Below are 27,773 nucleotides of genomic sequence, written 5' to 3'. Positions count from 1 at the left end.
TCATAGCAAACATTTGGCTTTAAAAGATCAGGTTAAAGATGTGAGATGTTGTGAATAATGGCATTTACTTGATATGGATGTTAAAAAGAAAGAAAGGTTACCAGTATGTCATACAGCATGCTCTCATTTAGAATTTCACTTTTTCCTATCAGTGTTGAACTTCACATCATTTTGACATGAGAATATTTTTGCTTTATTCTTGAAATTCATACAACCGAAATAAAACAGGCCAAGCTATCCAGTTTAGAGAGATGCAAAAGGGACTCCTCTTGGAAAATTCTAAGGGAGGGACTGCATAGGCTGAGCCTTCGGAGGGTAGGCTTCATAGCAGCATACAAAACAGTTAATCGCAGATCCATGCAAAATTGTTGCTAAATATCTTCTTTACACAGTTGCAGCTGCCAAAATAAATGATTGATCATAATGTTGCAGAGCTTCATAATAAAGCTAAATCGTGTGAATTTAAGGAGCTTACTGACTCCAGGGTGACTGCATTATTTCTTAGATGACTGATGGCCAAAAATCAAGTTGACATTGCAATGATCATTGAATGTCTGGAAGACTGGTGAAACACATATTTAGCAACTAACGGAACTGCAGTAGAGCAAAGTAAAGTTACAATCCCATTTGTGCACTGTGATGTCACTATCATAATACATCACAAATAGTGTGTTGGTTTTCTTTAAAGGTAGAGCCAAAATTATGTTGTAAGATAGGTAGCATAAGGGCCCCATTAGCACAGCACGCTATGAATACAGAAATAAATAATACAGCTTTCTCAGTCCCAAGCTTAGCATTCTCACACCACAAAATCCAAAATTCACAAAAGAGTGATATTGGCCAACCAAACTGCACAACTACATCATGAAAGCTTTCAAATCCCCACTGGCTTCTTCATAAGGCAAATGATTTTTTAAAATCATACAAGAGAAGAAAAGAGATGGTGTTGTTTCTGTTGTAGTTCAGTTGGTGTGGCGGGATCTCAGTGCAGACACAGGCCACTTCCCTTCTTGGCCATGTGGGAACACAGGACAGTAAAATTTAAACTCCATTAGCAGTAATAACATCATTTCTCTTGGGATCCAGGTTGTTTGTGTTCTTTGGGAAGCCACAGTCCCCTTTCTTAGGCAGAGAACACTGAATTTCTCAAGAAGTTCACGAGGAAAGAAACATGCTTAGAGAGTCAGGTCTTAAGCTATTTAGAGTTTTAAAAGTAGTAATCAGCATCTTCAATTATACTAAGAAGTGAACATGCAGACATTGTGGCTGATACAATAAAGGGGCACCATGAACCTAGCAGATCCAGGGTGGTATACTGTTTTGAATGTTGGATTATGACTCTAGAGACCAGGATTCCCAGCTTCATCAGGGAAACACATGCACCTTGGACAAGTCACATTCTCTCACCCTTAGAAGAAAACAGAAACAACCCCCCCCCAAACAAATCATGCCAAGAAAACCCCTTGATAGGTTCACCTGAGGGTCACCACAGGGAAGTAGCCAAGGGGGGGTTCTTGGGGTCCGGACCCCCCCCTTCCATTAGAAAAATGAATGGTGCATGCTGCTGCGCCACCACACCCAAGCCCCATTATAATGGTGGCACTTAGTCAGGACCCCCCCCCCCTTCCTAAAATCCTGGCTACGTCCCTGGTCACCATAAGGTAGAAATCACTTGAAGACACACAACAATAACTGTTGTGCCCAAAGTCATAAAACTATTAACATTATATCTGGACCAATAGGTTCTTTTTGTTAAAGTTTAGCTGATGTGTTCTGAGACAAGATCATAGAAGCTAAATGTGAAACATAGCCCCTTTATGATTATAGTATTATTATTTGTGAATTGATAATATTCTGCAAAAGACCCATGGAAGTTATCAATTTCTTTTAGTTCTGTGTGAAGTGAGAAAACAGAAACTAAAATGCAAAGTCTACAGTGGGGCAACAATACCTTTATTCGGATTCATTAAATAATACACTGTTCAAATTTGCTGGCTCTCTGAAGGCATTCGTCAAACTTGATGGGAAAGAAAGAAGCAAGTAGATGAAAATGAAACAGCAAGCCTAAGATTAGCCTAAACAGATGATGGGAAACATTTGATCATCCTGATGTTTTGGACTTCAACTCCCAGTAGCTACAACCAGCATGGCCAACTGCAAGGGATTATGGGAGCTGTAGTTTAAAACATCCAAATGGATAATGGTTGCCTTCCCCACACAATTACACACACTGGGCTAGATTTCAGGCTGAAGGTTGGTGACAAAATGCATTAGTAACTGCTAGGTGCTACAGATATGAGGACATGGGTAAGATTCTGGGATAAAGAATCAACTCTTGAGCAAAATTTTGAAAACAACGTTTTACGGCAATGCTAAGAATTTTGTGCTGGAGCAAAATAATGCACTCGTTGATAGTAGCTCCTTGCACTTGCTGAAATTGTGAAGGAAAACATGCGTTTGCACATTGACAGCCAGGATGATAAAGCATATCAAAGTTAATTGCTGGACATTCTGTTTTCTAAAGCCAGGAAGCATACACACACACCATAGTTGAAATCTGATTTTACACCATTGTGTAAAGAGCAAGTCCTTTCTGGAATCTATCAGACTTTCTGTAAATGGATTTATGATTGGAGTGCCAGTCAATTAATTACCTGGCTTTTAACCCAGCAACCAATGAAACAGCCATTTAAAACAAATAGTGTAGTATCTCTACCAAATGATTTTTTTCAGGCTATTTGATTAAAGCAGCAGTTGCTCCTGACTAATTATCATAGACAAATCATTAATTCCTTGGCAAATCACCTCAATGGCATTATCCCATTCAAGAGATTCACACTCCTAATTTAAATCCAATGACATTTTATTGGGAAATGTGGGAGCATGGGAACCATTTCAGATTTGATCAGATCTCCCTATTTAATCTTCACGTTGATAATAATATTAATAAAAAAAAACTTTTAACTATAGCAAAAAAAAACCCATGAATTAATTGTCCCCTCTGGTAACATATGCAGTACCATTCCTAAAGACAGTAATATATAAGTGCTGTAATGTGTTTCACTTGGATTGTCTCATCGTTCTGTATCTTAATTCTTGATGCTGCTCTGCTGAATGTTCATTTGAGAAGCATCAGAAGGTTCAAGGCTAATTCAGCAGCACTTACGTCTTATTGAAAACTAGAACAAATAGGTCATGACTTAAATTCTATTGATTTTTGGTAAGAGGTAATTGCCAGTACCTTAGTCTGGTTTCAGCCCATTGTGTTTGATGCACCTGATGATTCCTTGATGCCAGCAATTCACCATTAAATTGACCCATTTGATTATTGGCATGTATACATAAACTGGAGATTAGGGTTCAGTTCCCAGATGGCCATGAAACCCACTGGTGACCTTGGGCAAGTCACATACTCTCAGCCTCGGAGAAGGCAATGGCAAACCTCCTCGGAATAAATCTTGCCAAGAAAATCCCGTGATCACTTTGCCTTAGGGTCACCATAAGTCAGAAATGACTTGAAGACACATAACAACAACAACCACAACAAACAGATTTTCAAAGACCATGCCTCTTTTTTGCAACATCCTAACATAGAAATGGAGTAATGATCATCAGCCAAATCAGAAAAATCTTTGGACATGTTTGAAAACTTATACCTAGTAACCTTAACGTTCTTGCCATAGGAAACCACAAAGGGTAGCTTACCTATGAGAAATGTTCTGTAGTAATTCTTTAGTAAACCCCACTGTGTTAATAATGGCTGTTTCTGATCCTGCTGGGATCATACACAGGGATGGGATCTTGAGTCATACTTAGCTATCCAGACTGAAGTCTCGTCCATACTGCAGAAATAAAGCAGCTTGGTACCTCTTTAACTGCCATGACTCAATACTATGGAATTCTGGGATGTTTAGTTTTACAAGGTCTTTAGTCTTCTCTACCACACAAGACTACATATCCCAGGATTCCATAGCAACATGTTGCCAATCTGCTTTATTTCTGTGGTGTGGATGAGACCTGAGTCCTGCTTGCAACAGGATTTAAGTGAGCTACAACTAATTTCCCATCCATTCATTTCAATGGGGTAGGTCTAAATGTGCCTAAACCTGCATCCAGAACACAGACAGCTCTTCTCAAGTCCTTTCTTGTAAGAGTAGGATTGGCTTCCAAAACACTTGGGATTTTTTAGTTCCCTCTTCTTTGAAGGCAGCTTTCCAGGCAAGGTGCTATTCTTATGTTGAGGATCATGATCATCACCCTGATCATCCACAAAAGCTTCCTCACTGCCCAGTATTTGCCAGCCAATGCCAAGGTGGCCAACAGTCCCTCTTCCAGGATTGTCTGTTTGTCCCCCAAAGGACACCAATTAAAGACATTTATTGGGCAGCAATGCATCCATGTCTCCTCTCAGAAGGACTCCTTGGACCTTGAAGAACAGACTTCAGTTAGGCTTATTTTATTCAGGCAAACACACTCTTTAGAGCATTGCCATGTAAAACAGTTCCATGGGAGAAGAAGGAAGGAGAACAGACATCTTAAATGGATTGTGGCACCCTGCCACAACAAACTACAATCCCCAGAATCCCATAGCATTGAGCCATGGCAGTCAAAGTGGTGTCAAACCAGATTATTTCTGCAGTGTGTTTTGGGATTTACTAGAAAGCGTAAACAGAAATGCAGCCGTAAACGTTGGGGAGGTATCGTTTAAAGGAAGTAACTCCGTTCAGCCCAGGCTTAAGCACTGGCAACAATTTATCGAGATTTCCATTGAGAAAAATCCATCCCATGCAGTGGGGTTAAGGTCGGAGTAAACCTGCACGAATCCATTAACAGATCTTTAATACCAGTCACCATTCTTTGGATGGCAATCTGTCAAAGGAGCTTGTTTGTCTCCAAATGAGTCTCTTTGCAACGCAGTTCTGTGTCTACTTTTAGAAGTATGCTCCACTATGTCGAATGGGACTTACTTAAGTGCAGAGGGCCTAAGTCTTAGAAAGCTGGTGTAATTATGCAGTTTGAGATCACTTTAACTGCCATGGCTCAGTGCAATGTATTTCCGGGATGTGTAGTTTTCTGCGACTTTTAGCTTTCTCTCCCAGGGCCCTCTGGTGCCACCACAAACTACAGATCCCAGGATTCCATAGCCTTCAGCCAGGGGAGTTAAAGCGGTGCCAAACCAGGTTATTTCCCCAGTGTGGATGCAGCTCAATTGGTAATCGCCTCTGTTAACCGTGTCTACAGGGTTTTTTTTTCCTATTTAAAGGCTATTATCTTGTTTTCCTTCTCCATATTTGTTTATTTTTATTCCCTTCGCCTTCTTCCTCTTCCATAAATAATTCGGATGAAGATGCAAAAAATGAAGAAAAAAGGGGGGATCTCTCTCTCTCTCTCTCTCTCTCTCTCTTTCCAGATTGGACAATTGATTAAATCCGTGACCTGCAATTGCGAAGAATCTTGAAAGGCTATTTAAACAGATGAAGGCCTAAATTGTCTCGCTTGTATCTGAATTAATTCCTCATTCATCATCATTACGGAGGGGCCGCTCTATTCTTCCTGCGGCTGGAACCGAGCCGGATTTAAATGAGATCGCAACGCAATTTAAAGGCTCCCCGGCTTTAACGAGGCCAATCGAGCAGCTGCAATAAATACAAATATTTTTTCTAAACAGCCTTGTTTTAAATAATTGTTTACGGCTTTCATGTGATATTTTAAGTGGCAATCTCGCTCTCTCCAAGCAGAACCGCCTCCTCCGCCTCCTCCTCCTCCATTTCCCTCCAAGGAGGCGAGAGACTGGCTTTTTGACTTCAATTTGTTATTATAAGAAGCTTCATGCAGGCAGAGGCTGCATCCGCACTGGAGAAATAATCTGGTTTGACAGCACTTGAACTAGCATGGAATTCTGGGAACTGTACCTTGTTGTAGCACCAGAGGTGCCAGTTCAAGTGCTGTCAAACCAGAGGTGCCACAACGAACTACAGTTCCCAGAATTCCATACCATTGAGCCATGCCAATTCAAGCGCTGTCAAACCAGAGGTGCCACAACAAACTATAGTTCCCAGAGTTCAACAGCACCGAGCCATGCCAGTTCAAGTGCTGCCAAACCGGATTATTGCTCCAGTGCGGATGCAACCAGAGATAAGGTTCTTCTTTCTAGATCTAGCCTTAGGGGTCGAGGAGAGGGAGCTTTTAAGTCAGTAATACTTGGTCTAGTTTTCCGAAAGGGTTAAAAAAATAATCCAAATGAAAGTGACTCCTCTCCTCTGCCCAAAAAATACTGAATAAAGGAACAGATGGTAACAGGGATCATTTAGAAGGCACTTTACTGGCAGAGGTGACGTCTCATTGACTTCAACAAAAGATTTACCCCATTCATATGTGTCAGACACGTTTAGCTGGCACCCATGTTGTTGTTGTTGTTGTTGTTTGCCTTCAAGTCCTTTCTGACTTATGGTGACCCTTAGGCAAACACTAAGGCAAAATTTGTTTAGAGGAGATTTGCCATTACCATCTTCTGAGGCTGAGAGAATGTAACTTGCCCAAGCTCACCCAATAGGTTTAATATCAGAGAGAGAACTCCGAGCTGTAGTCAAACGCTCAGACCACTACACCACCCTAGTTCTCCATACTTCCAAGGAGACTGACCATAAACCCCAGCCAGCATGTCCATAGAGCACGGATGGAAAGGGTTGTGGCCCAGTAACTGGAGGGTCTGTGGTCTAAATAGTCCAAAGGCCCCTGATCCCATCTGATCTTGGAAGCTAAACAGAGTCAGCCCTGGTGTTAGTACTTGGATGGGAGATCACCAAGGAATACCAGCTGCTGTAGGTTATATTTCCAAGGAAGGAACTGACAGCTCTGATTATTCCTAAGAAAACATTATGAAATTCATGATGTTGCCATACTTCGAGGCGACTTGAAGGCACACACCATTGGAAGGTCTGAGGTTGTCTATCTCTGGCTGATGTGAGACTAGGCCTCAGTGAAAGGAAGCTTGTTAAAAATCAACCTTCTTGGGATCTGCTGAGCTAATATGATCTGTGTAGAACAAGGGAAGGGACTTGTGTGGCCTGCCAGATGTTGAATTACAACTTCCAGCAGCAATAGGCATCCTAGCTAATGGGAACAAATGAGTTTTACAATAACTGGAAGAGAACACCTGGAAGGAGATCTGGACCCTATATAAGTGATCAAACTGGACCCTATATAATTGATCAAACTAAATAGTTTAGAGCACCACTGACTGTCAGTGGTGCTCTAAACTATTTTGCCCAGCCTTGTTGTTGTTATTGTGGGCCTTCAAGTCCTTTCTGACTTAAGGCAAAAACCCTATCACAGGGTTTTCTTGGCAAGTTTCTTCAGAGTAGGTTTGCTGTTGTCATCCTCTGAGTGTGACTTGCCCAAACCTGAGATGTTTGTTCCTGATATCATACTGGAGTATTGATGAAGGGTCCTGAAGGCTTTAGGACAGGATCTTTCCAGAACAATCCTATGCCCATCTCCTTGGAAGTATTCTCACGGAGTTCAAGGAGTTTCTCCTAGGTGTGAATGTAGGACCTCAGCCTTAGGCCTCAATTCTTGGAGTCCTTATTTTCCAGCAAGCATTTGATAGGAGTTCAATGAGAAGGCCTCTTAGATCAGGCCAATCCATTGGTCTCTCTATTGTGTCAGTATTATGTGCCAATTCTGTCTGGCAGCAACATTTTGGCCCAAGCCTTTGCTGTCTTCTACTACCAAAGCTTGCCTGCCAGTCTTCTTTTCAACAGAAAACACTGGGGACTGAATGTGAGATCTTCTGAATTCAAAGCATGGGCTCTACTCCTGGAATAGGGTCCTTTCAATCATTTCCTCCTCCTTCTCCCTTTAAGAAACTTCTACCAAGCACCTTGGCCTCCTTATTAGAAAGAAAACAATATTCCGAAGCTCACAGTTGCATCTCTAATGATTAGATATGTCCTTCTCCGATCTCTTTGATCTTGGAAGCTAAGCAGGGTTAGCCCTGGTTAATACTTGGATGGGAGACGGCCCATGTATACCCGGTGCTGTAGGCTATATTTCAGAGGAAGGGACTAGCAAAAACCCTATGAAATTCATGGGGTCTCCATAAATGGGCCGCAATTTGAAGGCATACACACACACACACACACACACACACACAAACTGTGTTGTAAATGGGAGTTATTGTCTACACCTAGCATGGTACAGTGGTCTCTCACTCTGGGAGACCAGGGTCCCAAGGGTCACTCAGCCATGGACACTCACCTTGGTCAAGTCACACTCTCTCAGCCTAAGAGGAAGGCAATGGCATATTCTCTGAAGAAGGCTTGCCACAAAATAGGTTCACCTCAAAACAATTAAGACAACAAATGGAGCTGCTCCGATGAGAATCTTCAAACCTTCCATTCCACATTCTTGAATGAAAATAAAGAAGTCAAGAAAGCGGAATGAACAATCTTCATAGAAAAAGAGCTGGCAGGACAGCGATTAGAATACATCTGGGGAGGAAATGCCCATGACACAAATGGAAGAAGAAAGAAGTTGCAGTCTAGTCAAGGAGGATCATTTTCCTCTTTCCACTTTTGAGTCTCAATCCGTTGTAGTTATCTGGTCTACACTCTGAACTTGATGGTCCTACTAACCCCTTCTGGGGCCTTCGAGTCCTTTCTGATTTAAGGCCATTCTAAGATCACAGGGTTTTCTCATGGCCTTCCTCTTAGACTGAGAGAGTGTGACTTGTCCAAGAACATCCGGTGGGTTGCTGTGGCAAAGAGGTCATTCAAACCCTGGTCGCCCAAAATCGTAGTCCAAGAGTCCAATGTGTGCCTTCAAGTCGTTTCAGACAAATGGCGCCCCTAAAGTCCAAAACCAGGTTGAGACCGCTTTAACTACCCTTGAAGGCACACAACCTGTTCCGCAGTAGTCAACCTCTGGAGCAAGGAATATCTGGATGAAAGCAGGTATTCCTGGGTTTCATCCAAAATGGTGAAAGGGGCTTATGCAGATTTATATAGAGAAATTGAGATAGAAACAACCCCAAAGAGACAGGTACAAAACACACCGCAGAAATAATCCAGCTTGGGACCTCTTTAACTACCCTGGCTCAATGCTAGGGACCTCTGGGAACTGTAGCTTTGTGAGACATTTAGCCTTAGAAAATGCATATGTGGAATCGGGAATCGGGAGTAATAGAGGAGGATAAACCTTCGAAAGAACCTGGGCAGAAAATGACACAGGCAAATTTAATGTAAATCTGATTTTTAGAATGCATAGCCATGTATATCAAGCCAAAACAAGCAGATCTTCCTCGGGTCCCTCCAAAATGGTGAAAGGGGCTAATGCAGAATGGGGACCCAGTAGAGAGATATATGGAAGAACTGAGACAGAAACAATCCCAAAGAGACAGGTCCAAAACACACGGCAGAAACAATCCACTTTGAGACCGCTTTAACTGCTGCTAGGGAATTCTGGGAACTGGAATACTGACCCTTCTCTGTCAAAGAGCTCTGGCGCCACAATCATCGACAGTTCCCAGAATTCCCTAGCCAAAGCAGTTAAGACCGTCTCAAACGGAATGATTTCTTCAGTGTGTTTTGGACCACAGAAACATCCCCTTGGAGGAAAGAAGGGTGTGCTACTCACTGAGCAATTTAAAGACCTATATACAGGGGGATCATGGAGTGCTAAGTCTTGCTTTCGTTCTCTCTCTCTCTCTCTCTTCCTCCTGAGCTCATCTCTCTTCCTTGGGTTGCTTAACACGAGCATTATTCCAAACATATGCAAGGCAATCCGTTCGGTCACACTTACAAGAACACGCTTTAATAAGGCAATCAATCATGGACTAACAATTCGGCCTGTTGGAGCCCGACTGGAGCTGGATTGGAAGTGGCACCTCGGAGGAGCCACAGGGAAAGGACACTGAGGCTGCAGCCACATTGCAGAAATAATCCAGTTTGACAGCGCTCTCACTAGCATGGCTGCATGCTATGGAATTCTGGGTATTGTAGTTTGTTGTGGCTCCAGAGCGGAGAAAATTATTAGAAGCCGGGGGGAAATAACCTTTCCCTTTCCCTTTTCAAGCTATAAATCCCCAAAATCTTCTTTGTGAGATCAAACCTTACCGCTTCCTGCGACAGGGTTTACTCCAATGTTTATTGCATTCATTGATTCCGCTCGGGTTTGGCCCCCATCCCTTTGGCTAAATTTTCCCCATCATCCTTTCTATCTTCCCCCCTCTTTCCATCCTCTTTGGTATATTTTCTTCTGCGAGGCAATTATCAATACCATTCAAGGGTATTTATATGAGAGAGAGAGAGAGAGAGAGAGAGAAGGGAGGGGAGGAAGAAGAAAAAAGAGAAGGGAGGGAAGGAGGGAGGGAGGGAAGGAGAAACCACCCTCTCCATAGGCAAAGGAAAATTTCATTATGAAGCAATGAGTAATTCCTCCCCGCAAGATGTATTGTTATATCTTCCACTTCAATTTAGAGGCAGAGTGGCTCAATTACCTAGAAAATACAGTCAATTAAAAGGCTGCTGATTGGACCCGAGGACGGATCATCGATCTTGTACTTTCCAATATCGCTCCAGACACCTCATTTTCCCTCTCTATTAACTGAAAATACGCCTGGCATTACCACAAGCCCGCAGCCTATTTACCTGTCTCAGGCAATCTCTGCCCTATGACCGAATCGCTAAAGGAGGGGAGGAGGAGGAGAAGAAGAAGAGGGCGGAAAGACCTCTCTCATCTCTATAAGCTACTGGATCCGCCAAAAGAAAACCCATTTGAAAGACAATGGCTCCCCATGGGAGCATCCAGAGACAGAGAGAGAATGGATGATGGGATGGGAAGGAGATTTTGCTCCTTGCTTGTGGGCAAGGCTAGGTTTCCCCCCCCCCACCTGCGAAATGGCCACCAATTTATGGAGGGCCTCTTAATATTTTTAAAAAGGTCAATGAGGCTCAATAAAGTCGAAGGCTTTCACGGCCGGCATCCATAGTTTTTGTGGGTTTTTCGGGCTATGTGGCCTTTTTCTAGAAGAGTTTATTCCTGACTTTTCACCAGCATCTGGGGTTGGCATCAGCATCGCCAGCATCTGATGCCATCCACAGATGCTGGCGAAAAGTCAGGAATAAACACTTCTAGAACACGGCCACGTAGCCCGAAAAACCCACAAAAACTATAGAATAAATAAACCTTACAAAATATTGCTGTTGCCTGCCTTCATGTCGTTTCCGACTTATGACGGGGTTTTCCTAGCAAGATTTGTTCAGAGTTGGTGGGCCTTCCTCTGAGGCTGAGAGAGTGTGACTCTCCCTGCCCCTCAACACAGTTTGTGCGGTTTTAATTCACTTTATTATTGTTGTGTACCTTCAAGTCCTTTCATTTTCGTAGCACGTTTTGTTCAGAGAAGGTTTGGCACTGCCTTCCCCTGAGGCTGAGAGTATGTGACTTGCTCAAACTTACCCAATCGGTTTCATGGCTGAGCGGGGATTTGAACCCTGGTCTCCAGTGTCATAGTCCAAACGCTCAAAGCACTAAACCAAGCTGGATCTAAGCACCCATGTATCTGAATCCGGCCCTGAAGGTGAGAGAAATCATGTTTAACTTCTCAACCGGTGCTGGAGGACAACGTCCATAAGGCGTTCTTCAGTTGTAGCAAAAGGTAGACATGAAATAACCATTCGTCTGCTCCAGCTCTTTCTGAACCTTTGATCTCTTCTCCATGATCCTCACCCTCCTTGGAAAGGGTGCCACCCGTATTAAATTCTTAAGCCCACATAACTAAGGAAATGTGAAGTGGGACATAAAACTGTCATCAAGAAGTCGGCAGGGGATTTACCATAATAGTGAATCTGGAATGTTCATTTTAAAAAACACATATCTACTGATAACTCTTTGGGTACTCTGTGAATCCTGCACATGACCCCTTGGAGGCCATAGATATGTTGTCCTGTGAACATATACTCTGTAATCCTCTGTCGATCTCAACACTTCGGTTATTTTAAAGAAAGGACTGAGCCCTAACCTAAATAGGACTTCTCTCTAGGCTGCTGCCCTGTGTACAGCAGTGGTATCCTTTGGAGGAAGGCTGTGTGTGGGATGGAGATAGAGCTAAACCTGTTTGAAGAAAGAAATAGATCACTGGCCAAATGGGTCTAGAAAGACAGGGTGGTGTAGTGGTTTGAGCATTGAACCACGACTCTGGAGACTAAGGTTGAATCCCCACTCGGCCATGGAAACCCACTGGGGGACCTTGGGTCACACTGTGTCAGCCTCAGAGAAGGGCAAGGGCAAACCCCTCAAGAAAAAATATCTTGCCTTGTATCCTTCCAACACTTTTAGGCATTGGTTCCCACTAGCCCCAGCCAGGTAGTACAGCCCATGGTCAGGGATGATGGGAAATGCAATCCAACAAGATCTGGGAAGCCACAGATGGCTCGCACTTGCCTTACGCCAGTCTCAGTTGGCATAGTGAGTTATATGTCCAGACGATTGAAGCAGATCCTTTGGGATCAACATGGCAACCAAGCACCATTTAGTCGAAAATGAATTGCTGCACTTTTCCTGTATTCATCCTTTAGATTTCCTTAAGGCAAATGTTTAGGTTTACGCTGGTGTTATGGAACCCTTGATTCACCCTGAGAGGGTACCCTGAACCTGAAGCTCTCAGTCCAGCACAGTACCTTTGATACAAAGGTAAAATAGTCTTCCTTCACCTGGCGGTCCACCTCAATGCTCTCAAGCCCCAACCCACACAGTCTCACATAAGAACGCAGCATTTACAATCATGTGCCCTGAACGACAACTCAAGCGCTGGACTTTTCCTGCACCAGTGCTGCAATGGAGCATCGGTGAGCATCTTTGCTTTGTTGTTGTCGTGTGCCTTCAAGACCCTAAAGAGACCCTATCCCTGGGTTTTCTTGGCAATTTTGTTCAGAGGGAGTTTTCCATTGTCATCTTCTGAGAGAGTGTGACTTGCCCAAGTGGAGATTTGAACCCTGGTCTCCAGAGTACTAGTCCAACACTCAGACCACGATGCCATACTGGATCTCTGCTATTGACTTCAAAAACATCAAGACTGCATGCCAGTGCTCTTGAAGAAAAAAGATTTCTTGGCAGAAGAGAGGATTGCCTTCAGTTGTGGTTATTGACAAACCAATGTTTCCCTTTTATTCCTCCAAAAAGCCACAGCTAGCCACATTTCCTTTCCTTTCTGATACCATCTTCTCACAAGGCACTAACCCAAACCGGTGTTCTTCCCTAATAACAAAGGATTGTTCCGCATTCCTGGCATAAAATGACTCAATCCCATTTTTGTGTTTCGTTTTAAACCGCACCATGCGGTCGGAGAGGCGATGGTCAATCTATCTCCGCTTGAAACCGCAACCTTGAGATTTACACCCCGACCCTACACACGATTACTCAGAATTAAAGACTATTGATTTCGAAACGATTCCTCCCCAGGTAGACATCCCTAGGTTTCGGGGCTTTCCTACCTTTGCATTCTCTAATCACAATTTCCATCTTTATTCGGTTATAATCTATTCAGAATCCCAATTAATAATTGTACTTCAATCAATTATTCTCCTCCCTCTTTCTTTCTCTTTTTTCCTTCAGCTAGCATTGCGGCAGAAATCTGTTAAGATAACAGTTTGTGATGCTATTGTTTGCTTTTTTAACGCTCAAGGACTGGATCCTCTTTAAATGCAAAGCAAAGCTCTGACCCACAACATTTCCCCTCTTTCTTCAGAGACCAACTGGGGTAGGAAACAGAACACACTTAACCTTTTGTCCCAATGATCTCAAGTACCTGATCTTCCCGAAAGTTCTCCAGAGAGGAGCCCCATTGAAATGAACGGGAGATATTAATTTCTATGCCTCTGATTGACCCGGATCCCTCGAGCCTTGTCCATTTCAACAACGGCTTCCCGAAGTCGACTTTCCCCAGAATCATGACCAGTTTATTTGAAGCAAAGGGTTTTCTCTAACCAGATTATCCAGAATCCTTAGCTTTAAACCAAAGCTACCGCCATCAAGAGTGCTAAAACCTTGGAGTGATCTTGCAACATTTTGTATTGTTTGGAAGTAAGACCTCACTGATGTCAGTAAAACTTACTCTCCCTGTAACTATCTTTGGATCCTCTCTTAAATCAGGTTTAACTGAGCGCTGGATTAAAGGTGGAGATGACACTGGTTTTGATATTTGAAACGAATTAGATCTCTCTCTGTGTCTTCTACTACTATTCCCTTTCCCCTTTTATTTTCGTTACAATCGAACTGGACATAGGATACGGAAATACATACAGAAGCGCCAAGAAAGGATTATGACTGGGCAAGAGTCATAATAGAAAAATAGAGCATTGACTGCCTTCTAAACAACCGAAGACAAAAGCAATTACTAGTCCATTTTAATGCTGTGTCGGTGTCTTTCTCCCCCCCCCCTTTTTTTTTTATTACATTTTGGAAGATAGTACTAATTGCAAAAGAAAAAAAGCAACAGCAAAAGGGACTGGATGGCCCTTGTGGTCTTTTCCAAATCTCTGATTCTACAAATTGCTATTTTTCCAACAGTGTATCTTCCATAAAAATTGTTGTTGTTGTTGTTGTTGTTGGAACCCCGGGATTATTTCCTTCCCTCTGAGGCAGCATCGTCACGGGGGGGGGGAGAGGGGGGCAAACAAAGGTGTAGAAGGAGTGTAGAAAAGACAAGTACAAGGAGAAGGAAATGATCGCGCCATGTAAAAGGGAAAAAAAATGGTGATGAAATGCATCAGATTTAAACCAAAAAAGAAAAAGGGAAGAAAAGAAAGAAAGGGGGGAAGGAAGAAGTGATGCTGGTGGGGAAAGCGATGGGGAAAGTGAAGGGGTCTCAAGCAGGAGAGGAGCCCGCCTTGGCTTTAATTTGCAGCTCAGCAACTGCGCGAAGGAGGGAAGCGGTCTGCTCCCTGTCACTTAATCGCTTCCCTTGGCGGCTTGTTAGCGTTTGGCAGGCGCACCGGCTCTCTGGGCTGAGAAGCCTCTTGCAGCCGACACATTAAAGAGAGAGAGGGAGAGAGAGAAAAGAGGGGGACACACACAAATAAATCCCAAGACCTCCTCCTCCTCCCCACATATGCATCTCTTGCTCATTTCACCGGTGGTCACAATCCAGCAACAGACAATGGCAGGTCGAGGTTGGAAAGGACCACTCGCTTGGACCCTTCTGGGCTTCCCTCTCCAAACTTCGTTCTTCCCATCCGGATCAACACCCCTTGTTCCCTCAATGCCCGAGGTACAAAGATTAGGCTCCTTTCCTTTCCTCAAAGATTAGTATCCTTTCCTTTCTTCAAAGATTAGGGGGAAATTGTATTTCCCATTGAATCCCATTCTGGGAGAAAGGAGGGATACAAATCCATCAAATAAATGTAAATAAAATAAATATTTCTAGGAGCTGGGGAAAGGGAAAGGCGAGGGAACCCACCCAAATACGGACACGGTGCCAGTTGGAAGGGTAGTTTTCTATGTTTTCAAACGTCGACCGGTTATTGATGCCCTCCCTCTTATTATTAGTAAGTTTAACACCCACCCGAAATAACGGATGACACATTGCAACTCCTCCGAGGCCCTTCATATTTCGTTCCCTTTTTTTTTAATCTGGCAAAGCATAGATCTTTCATCAGGCATACATTATTATCATTATTATTATTATTTCCTTTAGGCTCGACCATCCCTTCTTTTCAAGTATTCTCCTTTCAGTCACATAGAAGGTCCTACAGAAGCTATTGAGGCCGCAGTGGGCTGGAAACCAGTCCTGAGGAGGAAGAGGAGGAGGAGGAGGAGATGATGAAGAAGAAAAAGTACTTAGCAGTTTCAGAGGGGGAAACGGTGCAAACAATCAACCTTTCTTCCTTTTCCTTCCTTCCTGCAAGGAAGGTCCTTAGCAAAGTCCTGCGCGGATTTCATTGTATTTTTCCAGGGCTCTTCGGCGCAAGGAACCCTTCCGTTGAAAAATAAAACAAAGCCACGGGTTCTTTCTTTTTCTTTCTTTCAAAGGCTGCACCCACACTGCAGCAATAACCCGGTTTGGCACCGCTTTAACTCTTTTCTGGCTCAAGGCTATGGAATTCTGGGAGTTGGGAGTTTGTTGTGGGGCCCGCTCTGGGCCCCACAACAAACTCCAACTTCCAGAATTACCATAGCCTTGAGCCAGGGCAATTAAAGCGGTGCCAAACCGGGTTATCTCTCCAGTGTGGATGCAGCCAAAGTTTCCTTTCCGTTTTAGAAAGGTCTCTCCTTGGAAGGCAGTTCAATAACGAGTGGACAGAAAACTCGGGGGCTGCTTCAGAGGTCTCTAGAGAGGAGATCTGGGGGGGGGGAGGGCGAGAACCCTGAGATGAAGCCCTCGGTGGGTCTTTTATCTGGTCAAAGGGACCTCTTCCCGCTGATCCAGGGCCCCCGAAGCGGAGGAGCTCTTGCTGAGGACGGAGGGGGTGAAGGTGAGGAAGGAGTCCGTCCTGGGGGTGGCGCTGGCGGCGGCGGGGCAGGGGAAGTCCGATCCGGAGGGCCGGGGGGCCAGGCCGTTGCTGGGTCCCCCGTGGCAAGCGAGGCAGGAGCAAGGGGTCCCTGCCGCCCCTCCGTGGGCCGGCGCCGCGTAAAGCGAGGGGTGTCGGAAGGCGCAGAGCAGCTCGGGCCGCGGATACGGGTGCGAGAGGACGCGGAAGGTGTCCAGGGGTCTTAACGGGGAGCTGAAGGGGGCGGCAGCGGCAGCGGAGGCGGCCCCCAGCCCCATCGGGGAGTAGTAGGGGAGAGGCAGGTGGGAAGGGAAGGGATAAGGCAGGTTGCCGGTGGCCGCCGCGTGGCTCATCATGTAAGTGTAGAAGGCCGGGTCCGCGGGATGGGGCCAGGTCATGGCCAAGCGCTGCCTCTTGTCCTTCATCCGACGGTTTTGGAACCACACCTGCAAGAGGGCGACAAGAAGGGCGAGGGAGGCTTTCAAATCCCAGAGGAGAAAAAATGCAATAAGAGATAATAATAATAAAAAACACGGATTCTTACTCTCCTGGGGCACCCAAGTCGGGTGCCCAGACTCCCTCCTTTTCCATTTCAGCCTCTTGTCCAGGAGGAATGCCAAAAGGCCCTCCATTTTTCTGAGCAGGACTAAGAAGCATGGCTTTTACATTTTCTAGCCATGATTTTAGCTCATGGTGACCAGACTTGCTCCTTTTCCAGGACGCCTTCTGTCCAGGAGGAATTACAAAATGCCCTCCATTTTTTTTGAACAGGACTAAGAAGCATGGCTTTTACATTTCCAGTCCTGTTTTTAGCTCATGGTGACCATGCTTCCTCCTTTCCCATGACATGACCTCCATTTCAGTCTTCTCTCCAGGAGGAATGCCAACAGGCCCTCCAATTTTATTTATTTATTTTTTAGCAGGACTAAGAAGCATGGATAGTATATGTCTAGCTGTGTATTTAGCTCATGCTTCCTCCTTTCCCAGGACATGGCCTCCACTTCAGCCTTCTGTCCAGGAGGAATGCCAAATGTCCCCCATTTTGAGCAGGACTAAAAAGCATGGATTTACATTTTCTAGCTGTATTTTTAGCTCATGGTGACCATGCTTCCTCTTTCCCAGGACATGGCCTCCATTTCAGCCTTCTGTCCAGGAGGAATTTCAAAATGTCCTCCGTTTTGAGCAGGACCAAGGAGCATGGATTTATATTTCTATGAGTGTTTTTAGCTAGTTTTAGTCTAATGGCCTACATTTTTCTTGAATGTGCTCCATTTTGCATTGCCTTGTCCTCCTTTGTGGTGAGGCCACCAGGTCACCCAGGCAGAGGACGGCTGCTTTCCTAGGCTGGGCTCTCTTTGGCCTTCAGCTGTCACACTCTCTGTGTGAAAAAGAGAACCAGAGAGAGGGAGGGATGGAGTGTCCTCTGACCAGGATCAACTATGTCCAATAAGTACAGTATAGACATGGGCTATTAAGCTGACCAACAAAAAGGGACCTTCACATTCAGTTCAGCGTAACAATACCTGCCAAGATTTCTCTAGCTCAAGGCCTACAGAAATGGCATTTGGCCATTTCCCAGTCACTGCACTGAAGTTCAGAAATATTTTTTTCTCTGTGTGTCTGTGCTATATGCTTCCACAAGATCCCCAAAGGATTTGCTTCCTTGACTTCTTTCTTTAGTTGTTAGACATCTGCTAGGAGTTGCAAGGCAAGTGAAAGGTGGGAGTTGTAGTTCTTATCATCATTATCACCACCACTACAAATTACACAAGTTCTCTTCTCTTCCATTCTCCTAGGCCTTTCCAATTTTCAGTCTATTCAACATATTCTTATTATGTTTGAAACAATCCTTGATTATACTTGACAGGTTGTACTCCAGATCCCACTGAAATTTATGGAGGAGGAAGCTCTTCCAGAAAAAACTAACTTGAATCCTTGCCAGGCTCCCCTACCCTTGCAATTAGATTGAAAATTGTCTGTAATGTCTCTGCTGTTGAATCCTTATAAACTGCAGCACATTGGATTTCGGCTCTCTTAGCAGTGTGCAGTGAAATTCTACTGAAGTTTACATAAAAGCAAGCCTCACTGAGAACTTGACCTCTAGGAGATGGGAGTTCGAATCTTGCTCAGCCATGGAAACCCACTGGTTGACCTTGGGCAAGTCACATTCTCTCAGCCTCAGAGGAAACAAAAACAAGCCCACTGTGAACAAATCTTGCAAAACCAACAAAAAAACCAGTGACAGGTTCACCTTAGGGTGGAAAGGACTGGAAGGCACACCACAAACAAACCTCACTAACTTCAAAGCCAAAGCAGGGGCTACTCCCACATACGTGTTTGATCTGTGAAAGACAGCCTGATCCGAACTCCATTTAAAACATTAAATTATTTCATATCGTATAACCTGGTTGAAGTAAACCAGGTCTAGATTCACGTTCTAATTTTGGAAGGGGGCTGTTGACCGAATATTGCCCTCATATGGACCTTGGATTTTGTTTTATGCCCCCCCCTCCCCAGGCTGCCCCTACCTTAAAGCATGCTTCCTGTACTTAGAGTAGATAAAACTAAGTAGCCACCATGATTCCCGAAAGGGAGATATCCCAAAGATACCACATCCAGGTGTAGCTCTGTTGGTCATGTAACAAAATACAATAACATCCAAAATCCACAAAAAGGCAGCAGGATCTATTCCCAAATTCCTGGGTCGGCTTCTTATGGACGCTTAGGAGGGAGTGAGGCCCATAGAGGTCAGTGAGATTTACTTCTGAATTGATATGTGTCAGGTTTCTCTATCAGGATTGCCCCTCTCCTTCACATGCTAGCTAAGTACATTTAAGGCTTGGGTTAGGACACAGAACCAGTCTCCCAAAGAGGATGGGGTACCCCCACATACACACTTCCCATGCCCTGAAAGGGTGAGAGAGAACTGTTCTTCAGGTGCATCTACACTATAGAAATCATGCTGTTGGACACCATTTTAACTGCCATGGCTCCATTCTACAGAATCCTGAGACTTGTCGTTTTGTGAGGCACTGGCACTCTTTCGCAGAGAAGGCCTTGTCAAACTACAAATCTCAGGATTCCTTAGGATGGAGCTGCAGCACTTCCAAAGTGGTGCCAAACTGCATTATTTCTACCGTGTAGATGCACTCTAAATTGCGGTAGTAAATGCCAGCACAAAGGTTTGCAAGACAGCATCTCTCTTGTTGCTGTTGTTGTGTGCCCCTAAGTGTGTATGTGTGGGGGGGGGGGATTGCCATTGCCTTCCCCTGAGGCTGAGAGCATGTGACTTGCCCAGCCTTAATAAAACCTTCCCTGCTGGGTGGCAGCACCCATGACCTGGTAAATAGATCGGAATATAGGACCAATAGTAGAAGCCCACCGCCCTGGAAGTTCCCTGTGGCTTTGGATCCCAGGGCCCCAGAAACTTAGCAAAGTGTATGTGTGTGTGTGTGTGTCTGTCTGTGAAATTGTACTGTCACTTTGAGATTCCTTCTCTTGGGAGGATCAGGAGAATGATGCTCATCATTCTCCTGATCCTCCTCCTGCTATTCATCATCATCATCATCATCATCATCATCATCATCATCATCATCATCATCATCCTACCTTGATGGTGGTTTCTGGTAGGTTTAAGGCAGCCGCCAGTTCGCACCTCCGGGGCCTGGAGACGTAATTCTCCCGGTAGAACTCCTTCTCCAGCCTGGCGATCTGCTCCCGGGTGAAGGCCGTCCGGTAGCGGCGCATTTGATCGCTGGCGCTGCAGGACAGGGAGCCTTGCGAGCCTCCTCCGCCTCCGCCTCCGGCCCCACTGCCTTTCGGGGGCTCTCCTCCGCTGCTGGGGCTCCCTGCCGAGTTCTCTGAGCGTTGTCCTGCGAGGGGAAGCCCAGAAGAAGACACCCAGAGGTTGAAAAGCCAAGGCCCACCTGCTTCTCCCACCCCCTGCCCCACTGTTTCTGCCCCTGTGGAGAGTGTTATGGGGGGAGGGAAAGGAGGAGGGGAGAATGCATGCCCCCAAGGGACCCCCTTTTGGCCAGCAGTGGCTTCTGAGTTGGAGGGCTACTGGCCCGAGCTACAAGCGCCTTGAGCCGCAGGCCTAGGCTTGGCACAGGTTTACAGGACAAGCCCTAAAGCCCACTGAGTTCAATGGGGATTGGAGGTTGCCCTGTTCCACAGGGTTTAGGGGTTGCTCAGGCCTAAGGCCCACTGAGTTCAGTGCAGGTTGGAGGTTGCCCTGTTCATCAGGATTTAGGATTTTTTGTTGTTGTCGTTGTGTGCCTTCAAATCGTTTCCGACTATGGCGACCCTAATATGGGGGTTTCTTAGCAAGCTTTGCTCAGGAGGTTCGCCATTGCCTTCCCTTGAGGCTGAGAGAGTGTGACTGGGCCAAGGTCATCCAGGGACCTTGGCCCAGTAACACTCTCTCAGCCTCAGGGGAAGGCAATGGCAAACCACCTAGGAGTTGCTGAGGCCCAAAATGCTATTGAGTTCAATGGGGAATGAGAGGTTGGTCTGTTGAATGAGTTTTAGAGGTTGCTCAGGCCTAAGGCCCACTGAATTCAATGAGCTTTAGGGGTTGCCCAGTTCAACAGGGTTTAGGGGTTGTTCAGGCCCCTAATGGGACTGGATCTTAGAGGAACTGGAGCCCTGGCATCCCCTCCTAGACCTCATCACTTGGATGTTTACCCTATTAATTTCAGTGGGGCACCTTCTGCATTAAGAGCGGGCATATTGCGTTAAGAGCCAGTCCATAGCAGCGGTTCTTCAAGTCCTTTCCGATTTAAGGTGACCCTCAGGGGAAGCTATGGAGGTTTCGTCGACAGGAGCTTTACCATTGCCTTCCTCTGAAGCTAAGAGAGTGTGACTTGCCCGTGATCACCCAATGGGTTTACATGACCGAAAGGGGATTCGAACCCTAACCTCCACAGTCGTAGTCCAACGTTCAAACCACTCAGACTGATTCCATGTAAACAGGGTTGGATTTCATTAGAACCAGACTTCCCTTTGCTTGGAAGCGAGTTGGGATCAGAAGAAAGCAGATTTCAAGGGTGTGAACCCTTGAAATCTGCACCTAATCCTTTCAAGCCAGATACTCAGCCCTGGCTTGAAAGGATAAGTCCAGGATGCCTTCATGGTAAGGTTGCAAAAGGATGCTCTCCTTCCCGGGAATCAACATCATTGAATCCCAACACAGGGAATAATTTTATATTATTTACCGCTGGACCTATTTCCCCAAAACGCCCCTCTAAGGCTGGACAGAATTCCCGTTTATTTCAACGGGATCAATCGTTGTGCAAAGCGCAAAACTCAGGTGGGTTTCCATGGGAGGAATGCTCACCGGCTTCCTTCCAGTGCAAGGGCCAAAAAACCCCAACTGTGAGAAGATATTTCCCCCTCATCTTTGGCTCGATTCCCCCCCCCCCCAGCACCTGCGGTCTAAAGACTCTGGGAAGGAGGAGGGAAATGCAAGAGGCCAGGCCTGCCTCCCTCCAGCCTCCTTCAAAGCATCTAACAGCCTTCTTTCCCGCCCTCCACCTTCACCCCCCATCTAAGACTTCAGTTCTCAAAAGTTTAGGCTTTTAAGAGATCGGCTTTCAGGTCCCACCGGATTCTTTGCTGCTTTGGCTGCCAGAGGCCGGCAAGGAAAAGTCCTCCTCTTTCCTCCCATAAGCAGAAAAAGAGAATGGAGACCGGTGAGTCCTGCAAGACAGCGATCTTGGAGGCAGGATCTGGCCTCTCCAATGCAAGGAGAATAGGCTAAAGGTATGAAGGAGCATCAAAGGTGAGATACCCCCTTCCCGCCCTTTGATGTGGAAGGAAAAGGAAGATCTTCACATCCAGTCCTTAGGCCTGATATCTGAAAAATGGGGGGCAGGCGGGGGGGGGGGGGTGGTGGGTACGGCTTTTGTTCCAAAATGTTGGATCGGGTTCAGTTCCAAATGACTGACCGTCCAAAATGTGCGCAAGCGTAGTGGTTTGAATGGACTCTGGGAAAGTGCGATCCCCCACCGCTCCATGGAAACCATTGGGTGAGCCTGGGCAAGTCACAACTCGCTCAGTCTCAGGTGAAAGAAAACCCTTTGGGAAGACATCTTGTCCAAGAATAAAACTCCCTGTGCTTAGGGTCGGTCCAAAGTCGGAAACATTTTGAAGGCACTTAGCAACACAACAACAGACAGTGGAGGAAGGGAAATGCCAGTTGGCTGATAAAGACCACTCCCTCTATCCTTATCCCTTTTTAATTTTGGACGATGGAAACCTTCCTTCCTTCCTCCTTCCTTCCTACCTTCTTTCTTTTACTTTCCTTCCTTCTCTAATTACCTTCCTTCCTTCCTTTTCTTTTTGCCTGCCTGCCAGGCCTTCCTTTCATTCTCTTTTTAACCTGCCCGCTTTCTTCCTTCCTTCCTTCCCTTCCTTCCTGTCCTTCCTTCCTCCTTCCATTAGGTCAAAGGAGCCCTCCTGGGAGTGATCAAGCCACCCCCCAAAAAGTAAGTTTAAGCTGGGCGGGGGGGGGGAGCTGGGAGGGGAGGGGACGACAAGCCTTGGGCCTTCAAATGCCGCCCCTGGTCTCCTTGTGCCTAGAGTCGCAAGAGGCAATTAGAGCCCTTGGCGACAGAGCTGCCGCCGCACGGGGCAGAAGTGACAAGGCAATGGGACCTCGGACCAACGTGCCAACCCACACCCTGGGCAGAGCCGCATATGGGTCAAGCCCTGGAGCTGTCTGCAGCAATTTTACAGGCTTTTCCAGGGTGTCAGAGAAGATGGGGGACTGATCCCGCCCATCCCAGCACGTTGCAAGCTCTACCAGGGCCAAGACACACACACTCCCCAGAGACCAAGCTGGAAACCTGACCAGCAGGCAGGCGGATTTCTTTTGATCTCGGCCATATCTGGAGGAACTCGTTTCCTTTGCCTTGGGACTGGGGAGGGAGCGATTGGGGGAAGGGGTAGGAGAGCACTAAGGGTGGAATTGGAGCGCTAGACACCCAAGGACAGAAAACTTCGGGGAAATTCATCCAATAAAAGCTCCCCTCCCCTCTCCCTTTTCTCTGCATAGAGGCCCAGGATGCCCCCTTTGCACTGAGGATCGATTTCATGTCCCCCATTAACATCTTAGACTTCAAAGCGGGAGAATGTGTGCGAGTTAGGCCGATGTCACTCGGGGGGCAATTAGAAAGAGACGCCTCCCAAGGCTCGGCCTCCGGGGCTCGGGGGGGGGCAACTGAAGAGAGGGCTGGCCTGGCAGAAGCAGGGGGGGGGACACCAAAAGAAAGACAGGCGGCGGTCCTCGAGCCACTTGAGCAGAGTCGGAGGGGAAAGTGTGCCCTGGCCCATTAAGTGCTTTAGGGATCAAGCGGGAGGGGACAGAAGAACCCCGCCACCTGGTTGTGAGGCTTCTGCACATAACAAATTCCTGGATCGAGGAAAAGTCCTCCTTCATCATCCTTCCTTCTCTTTCTCATTCTCCTCCTTCATCTCTCCTTCCTTCCTCCTTCCTTCCTTCCTTCCTTCCTCTCCTTCCTTCCTTTCTCCTTTCCTTCTCTCTTTTCTTCTCCATTCTTTCTACTCTTCCTTCCTTTATTCCTTCCTTCCTTTCCTTCCTCTCTTTCCATCTTTCCTTTCCTGCTTCCCTTCTTCCTTCCTTCCTCATCTTTGTCTCCATTCTTTTCTTCTGCCTTTTTCTTCCTTTACCTTCCTCTTCTTCCATCCTTCCTTCTTTTCATCCTTCCTTCCAGTCCCCCCCCTTCCTTCTCTTTCCTCCTCCTCCCTCCCTCCCTCCCCTCCCTCCCTACCCCTTCCCCGTCTTTCCATCCTTCCTCCTTCTCCAGTGCTTCTCTTTTCTCCTTCCTTCCTTCCGTCCTTCCTTCCTTCCTTCTTCCTTCCTCTCCTCCTTTCTTCCTTTCTTTCCTTCCTCTTCTTCCTCTCCCCATCTACCTTGGCGGTCCAGCCTGCCTGAACCCCTCGTCCACCTGACCTCCAACTCCCCCCTAAAAAAAAACCAACCCTGCAGAGGAGGGCAGGGAAGAGAGGGCTGTCCGTCTCTCGGGCGAGGAGGGTACCTTTGCCATGTTGGTGGTATTCCTCGCCGCCGGCGCCGCAGTCCGGGGTGCAGCTCACCTCGATCTCCTCATAGAAGTCGGACTCGGTGTCGGAGCTGCTCTGCTGGCCTTTGGCCGAGAGGCGGTGGAGGGGGGGCGGCGGGGGCGGCGGGAGGGGAGAAGGCTCCGCTCCAGCCGAGAGGAGCAGCGCTGCCGCCGCCGAGCGGCTCTCGGGGACCGTCCCTGTCCCTGGCAGGACTTCCACCTCCTCCTCCTCGTCGTCTTCCTCTTCCTCCTCCTCTTCCTCTCCATCTTCTATTCTTCCTCCTCCTCTTTCTCGGGAGGACAGGGGTCCTGCTCGGGGGCTGAGGCATCCCCTCCGGTGAAGCCCCTTGCTGTCCTGAGAGGGCTCTGGGCGGGGGCTGCCCACCACCTCTGCCAAGCCAGATGCCCTCTTGCCCACCAGGGGGGCAAGGGGACCCCCTTCCAGGAACATCACCATCTCCTTCCTGGCGTCCATGACGCGGGGCTTCTGGGGGCCCAAGGAAGAGGCCTCCCCGCCCCAAGCCCCATCCACCCTTCCCTCTCTGCGCCTTCTTCCCAGCCCTTCCTCCCCTCCTCCTCCTCCTCCTCCTTCTTCCCGGCGCCTCTTCTTCTTCTTCTTCCCTTCCCAGGCAGAGAGAGGAGCAGCAGCAGGAGCAGCAAGGGCGGCCGAGGGGGCTCCGGAGCCGGGCTGGGGGTGACCTTGCGCTGCCAAGCCTCCCCTCTGCCGCGCCGGCTCTGGGAGGGAGCTCACCATTGCCCTCTTCTTCCCGAAGCTGTCATCCCGGAATGGGTGCCGTCCTCCTCGTCCTGCCCCTACCTCTGGTGACGCCACTGCCTGGACCGGAGGGGGTGGGCTGGGGGGCTGGGGTGGGATAAATAGAAACGTCTGCCGGGGGGTAGAGGAAGATGAAAGGAAGAGCCGGAGAAGAAGAGTTAAAGGGGAGGAGGGGGCCAAGGGGTGAGGGAGATCTGGGAGGTGTGTGTTGTGTTGTGGTGGGGGGAGATCTGGGTTGAGGGAGGGGAGGAAAGGATGCACCAGGTGTAAACCTGGGGGAAGGAGGCCAGAGAGGAGGAGAAGGGAGGGGAGAGGCGGATGGAGAACCGACGACCAAACCAGAGTCGCCCTCAATGGCAGGAGGAGAACTCTTCTCCAAAGCCAATGGAAAAGACTTGGAGAGCGATGCCGCCTTCACCCCACCCTGCCAAGCCCTTAAAGTGTGAAGGAGACACGTAGTATGGAGTCTCCTCCACCTCCCCGTTGTGCTTTGGGGGTTGGTTGTGTGCCTTCAAGTCGTTTCCGATTTCAGGACGACCCTAGGTCTTTGGAAGGGGTTTGCTCTGGTCACCTTCGGAGGCTGAGAGAGCGTGACTTGCCCCAGGTCACTCAATGGGTTGGCATGGCTGAGCCTGGAGGTTACCATGAATTTATCTCCACCCCCGGCCCCACGTCCATTTTGGCAATCCTGTCATTTCGAGTAAGTTGCACTTGGCGACTTCTAATAAGAGCAGGAGAAAGGCGCTGGCAAACAAGGGGCTACTCCTGGAGGGTCATTCTGTCCTTTCCCCCACCTCCTTTCTTTATGATGCACCATTTGATTCCACTTCTCTGGGCCATCTGGCTCCAAGACCAGGATGAGTAGCAATACTGATGGGAGGGAGGAAGACCCAGGAAGACAGCTTGATTGATGTCCTAACTACCTCCAGTCCGGATTGTTCCTAATGATAATTTATTTCAAGCAATATCTGCTGTATTCTTCTTCTTCTTTCCCCCCCTCTCCTTTACAGGGACCAGAGAGAGAGAGAGAGGGAGAACTATCTGAAGATGATTTATAAGCTTCAACCTGAGAGAAGTAATCCTGAGGCAGGGCTGCTCAATCGAAGCTATCAAAAATTCAAGCGAGGGCCGAAGATGTGTGGAATATAACGGGTTTTGCTTTGTTTTAGCCCTCTGAAGCTCTTGCAGCCAAAACAACAACAAAAATAGGATAAGACCTTAAAGGTTCACAAGTTTTCTTTGGCATAAACCTTGGTGGACTCCAGCTCATTGGTGGCTTTGAAACCTTGTGCCAAAGGAAACGTGGTAGCCTTTCAAGGCGCCCAAGAAATGTTTTGTGGATGTTTTCAAAGATATAGCCGGGTTAGTCTGTAGAATCAGTATGTCGAGAGATCTTGTAGCACCTTTGAGACTAACTAAAGAAAGAAGTTGGCAGCATGAGCTTTCCTAGACTAAAGTCTACTTCCTCAGATGAATTTTGTGGATTTTTATTTATTTCGCAAGTATGCACAGACTTCTTTGCCATGCCTCATCGTTTATTTTATCTGTTTTTAAAAACATCTTGCCTTTCATTTTGCAGGCAGTTTACTAACCCTACCGCAAAATATCAAATATCCCCTCCTGTAACCATCCTTTGTAATTCGCGAGAATGTCGGGTGGCTAATAATGTTTCCAATCTGGTAAAGAATTTATGGGAATGTTTGAGGGATTTTTTGTAGAGGACTAAAGAAAAGAAAAGAAAAGAAATACAGCGGAAACCCCAAAGGCAGAAGGGTTAGAGTCATAGGAATGCTGAGCAGGGCAAATAAATAAGCCAGCCTGGAAACAAACACATCTAGCATCTGTTTCCAGTACAAAGACCATCCTACTGCTCCGAAGAGAGTAAAAAGCACGTTATGCAGAGGAACTGAATGGAGAGACCTACTGTAAGTAGCATTTACTTACTGTAAAGACTGTTTTCCTTCCTCCAGAGGCTACATCCAATTTTAGTCCTCACTCCGGTAGAACCATTACAAACAATGCGACCTATAGAAAGGGTGATTAAAAAGTCTTTTTCATATCAGTGGGTCTACTAAAATTTGCTTTAGTTGCATCTCTCCAGATACAGTTTCTCCCCTCACTATTTTACATTTCCTTCTGATCACCTTTTCTTCCATCCTATGCCTTAAGATGTCTTCCTGAAATCAGAGGTAAAACTCGGTGCCTCTGTTCAAGAGGCCTCCTCCTGCCATAAACCTGTTAAGACTATAAGATGCCACAGGGCTCTTTGTTGTTTTAGACAGGGTTTTAATGTGCGTTCTGGCGCTCCTTTAAGTCTAGCTTACTTGTGTTTGGGAGCATGTAATCTGCTGCCATTAAAACCAACAATTAGGTTTAGCCCCGATGTCAGTGACATTTGGACAGTCCTAAAACCCCTCCAAAATGCGATTG

The 27,773-nt window shown here is 46.8% G+C and overlaps 1 protein-coding gene across 1 annotated transcript; it reads right to left on the bottom strand.

Annotated features, from left to right (window-relative positions):
- Positions 1-16,387: 16,387 nt before the first annotated feature.
- On the bottom strand, positions 16,388-25,043 carry EVX1 (even-skipped homeobox 1). Its single transcript, XM_042471170.1, has 3 exons — positions 24,545-25,043; positions 20,094-20,356; positions 16,388-16,930 (listed from the first exon to the last, which is right to left on the bottom strand). Exons 1-3 carry the CDS (start codon positions 25,041-25,043, stop codon positions 16,388-16,390), a joined length of 1,305 nt encoding a protein of 434 aa, XP_042327104.1.
- Positions 25,044-27,773: the final 2,730 nt, after the last annotated feature.

Source organism: Sceloporus undulatus, chromosome 6 (assembly GCF_019175285.1).
Source record: "Sceloporus undulatus isolate JIND9_A2432 ecotype Alabama chromosome 6, SceUnd_v1.1, whole genome shotgun sequence".
Lineage (NCBI taxonomy): Eukaryota > Metazoa > Chordata > Lepidosauria > Squamata > Phrynosomatidae > Sceloporus > Sceloporus undulatus.
Note: the sequence above shows the minus strand (reverse complement) of the source record. Positions and strands in the feature narration are given on the sequence as shown.

Bases quoted from the DNA above. Each gene is read 5' to 3' on its own strand.
- EVX1 (XM_042471170.1), bottom strand. From the start codon at position 25,043: ATGGACGCCAGGAAGGAGATGGTGATGTTCCTGGAAGGGGGTCCCCTT. The intron at 20,357-24,544 runs GTACCCTCCTCG...TTCCCCTCGCAG, and splicing joins ATACCACCAACATGGCAAAG to GACAACGCTCAGAGAACTCG. The intron at 16,931-20,093 runs GTAGGATGATGA...GCCCTCTTGCAG, and splicing joins TACCAGAAACCACCATCAAG to GTGTGGTTCCAAAACCGTCG.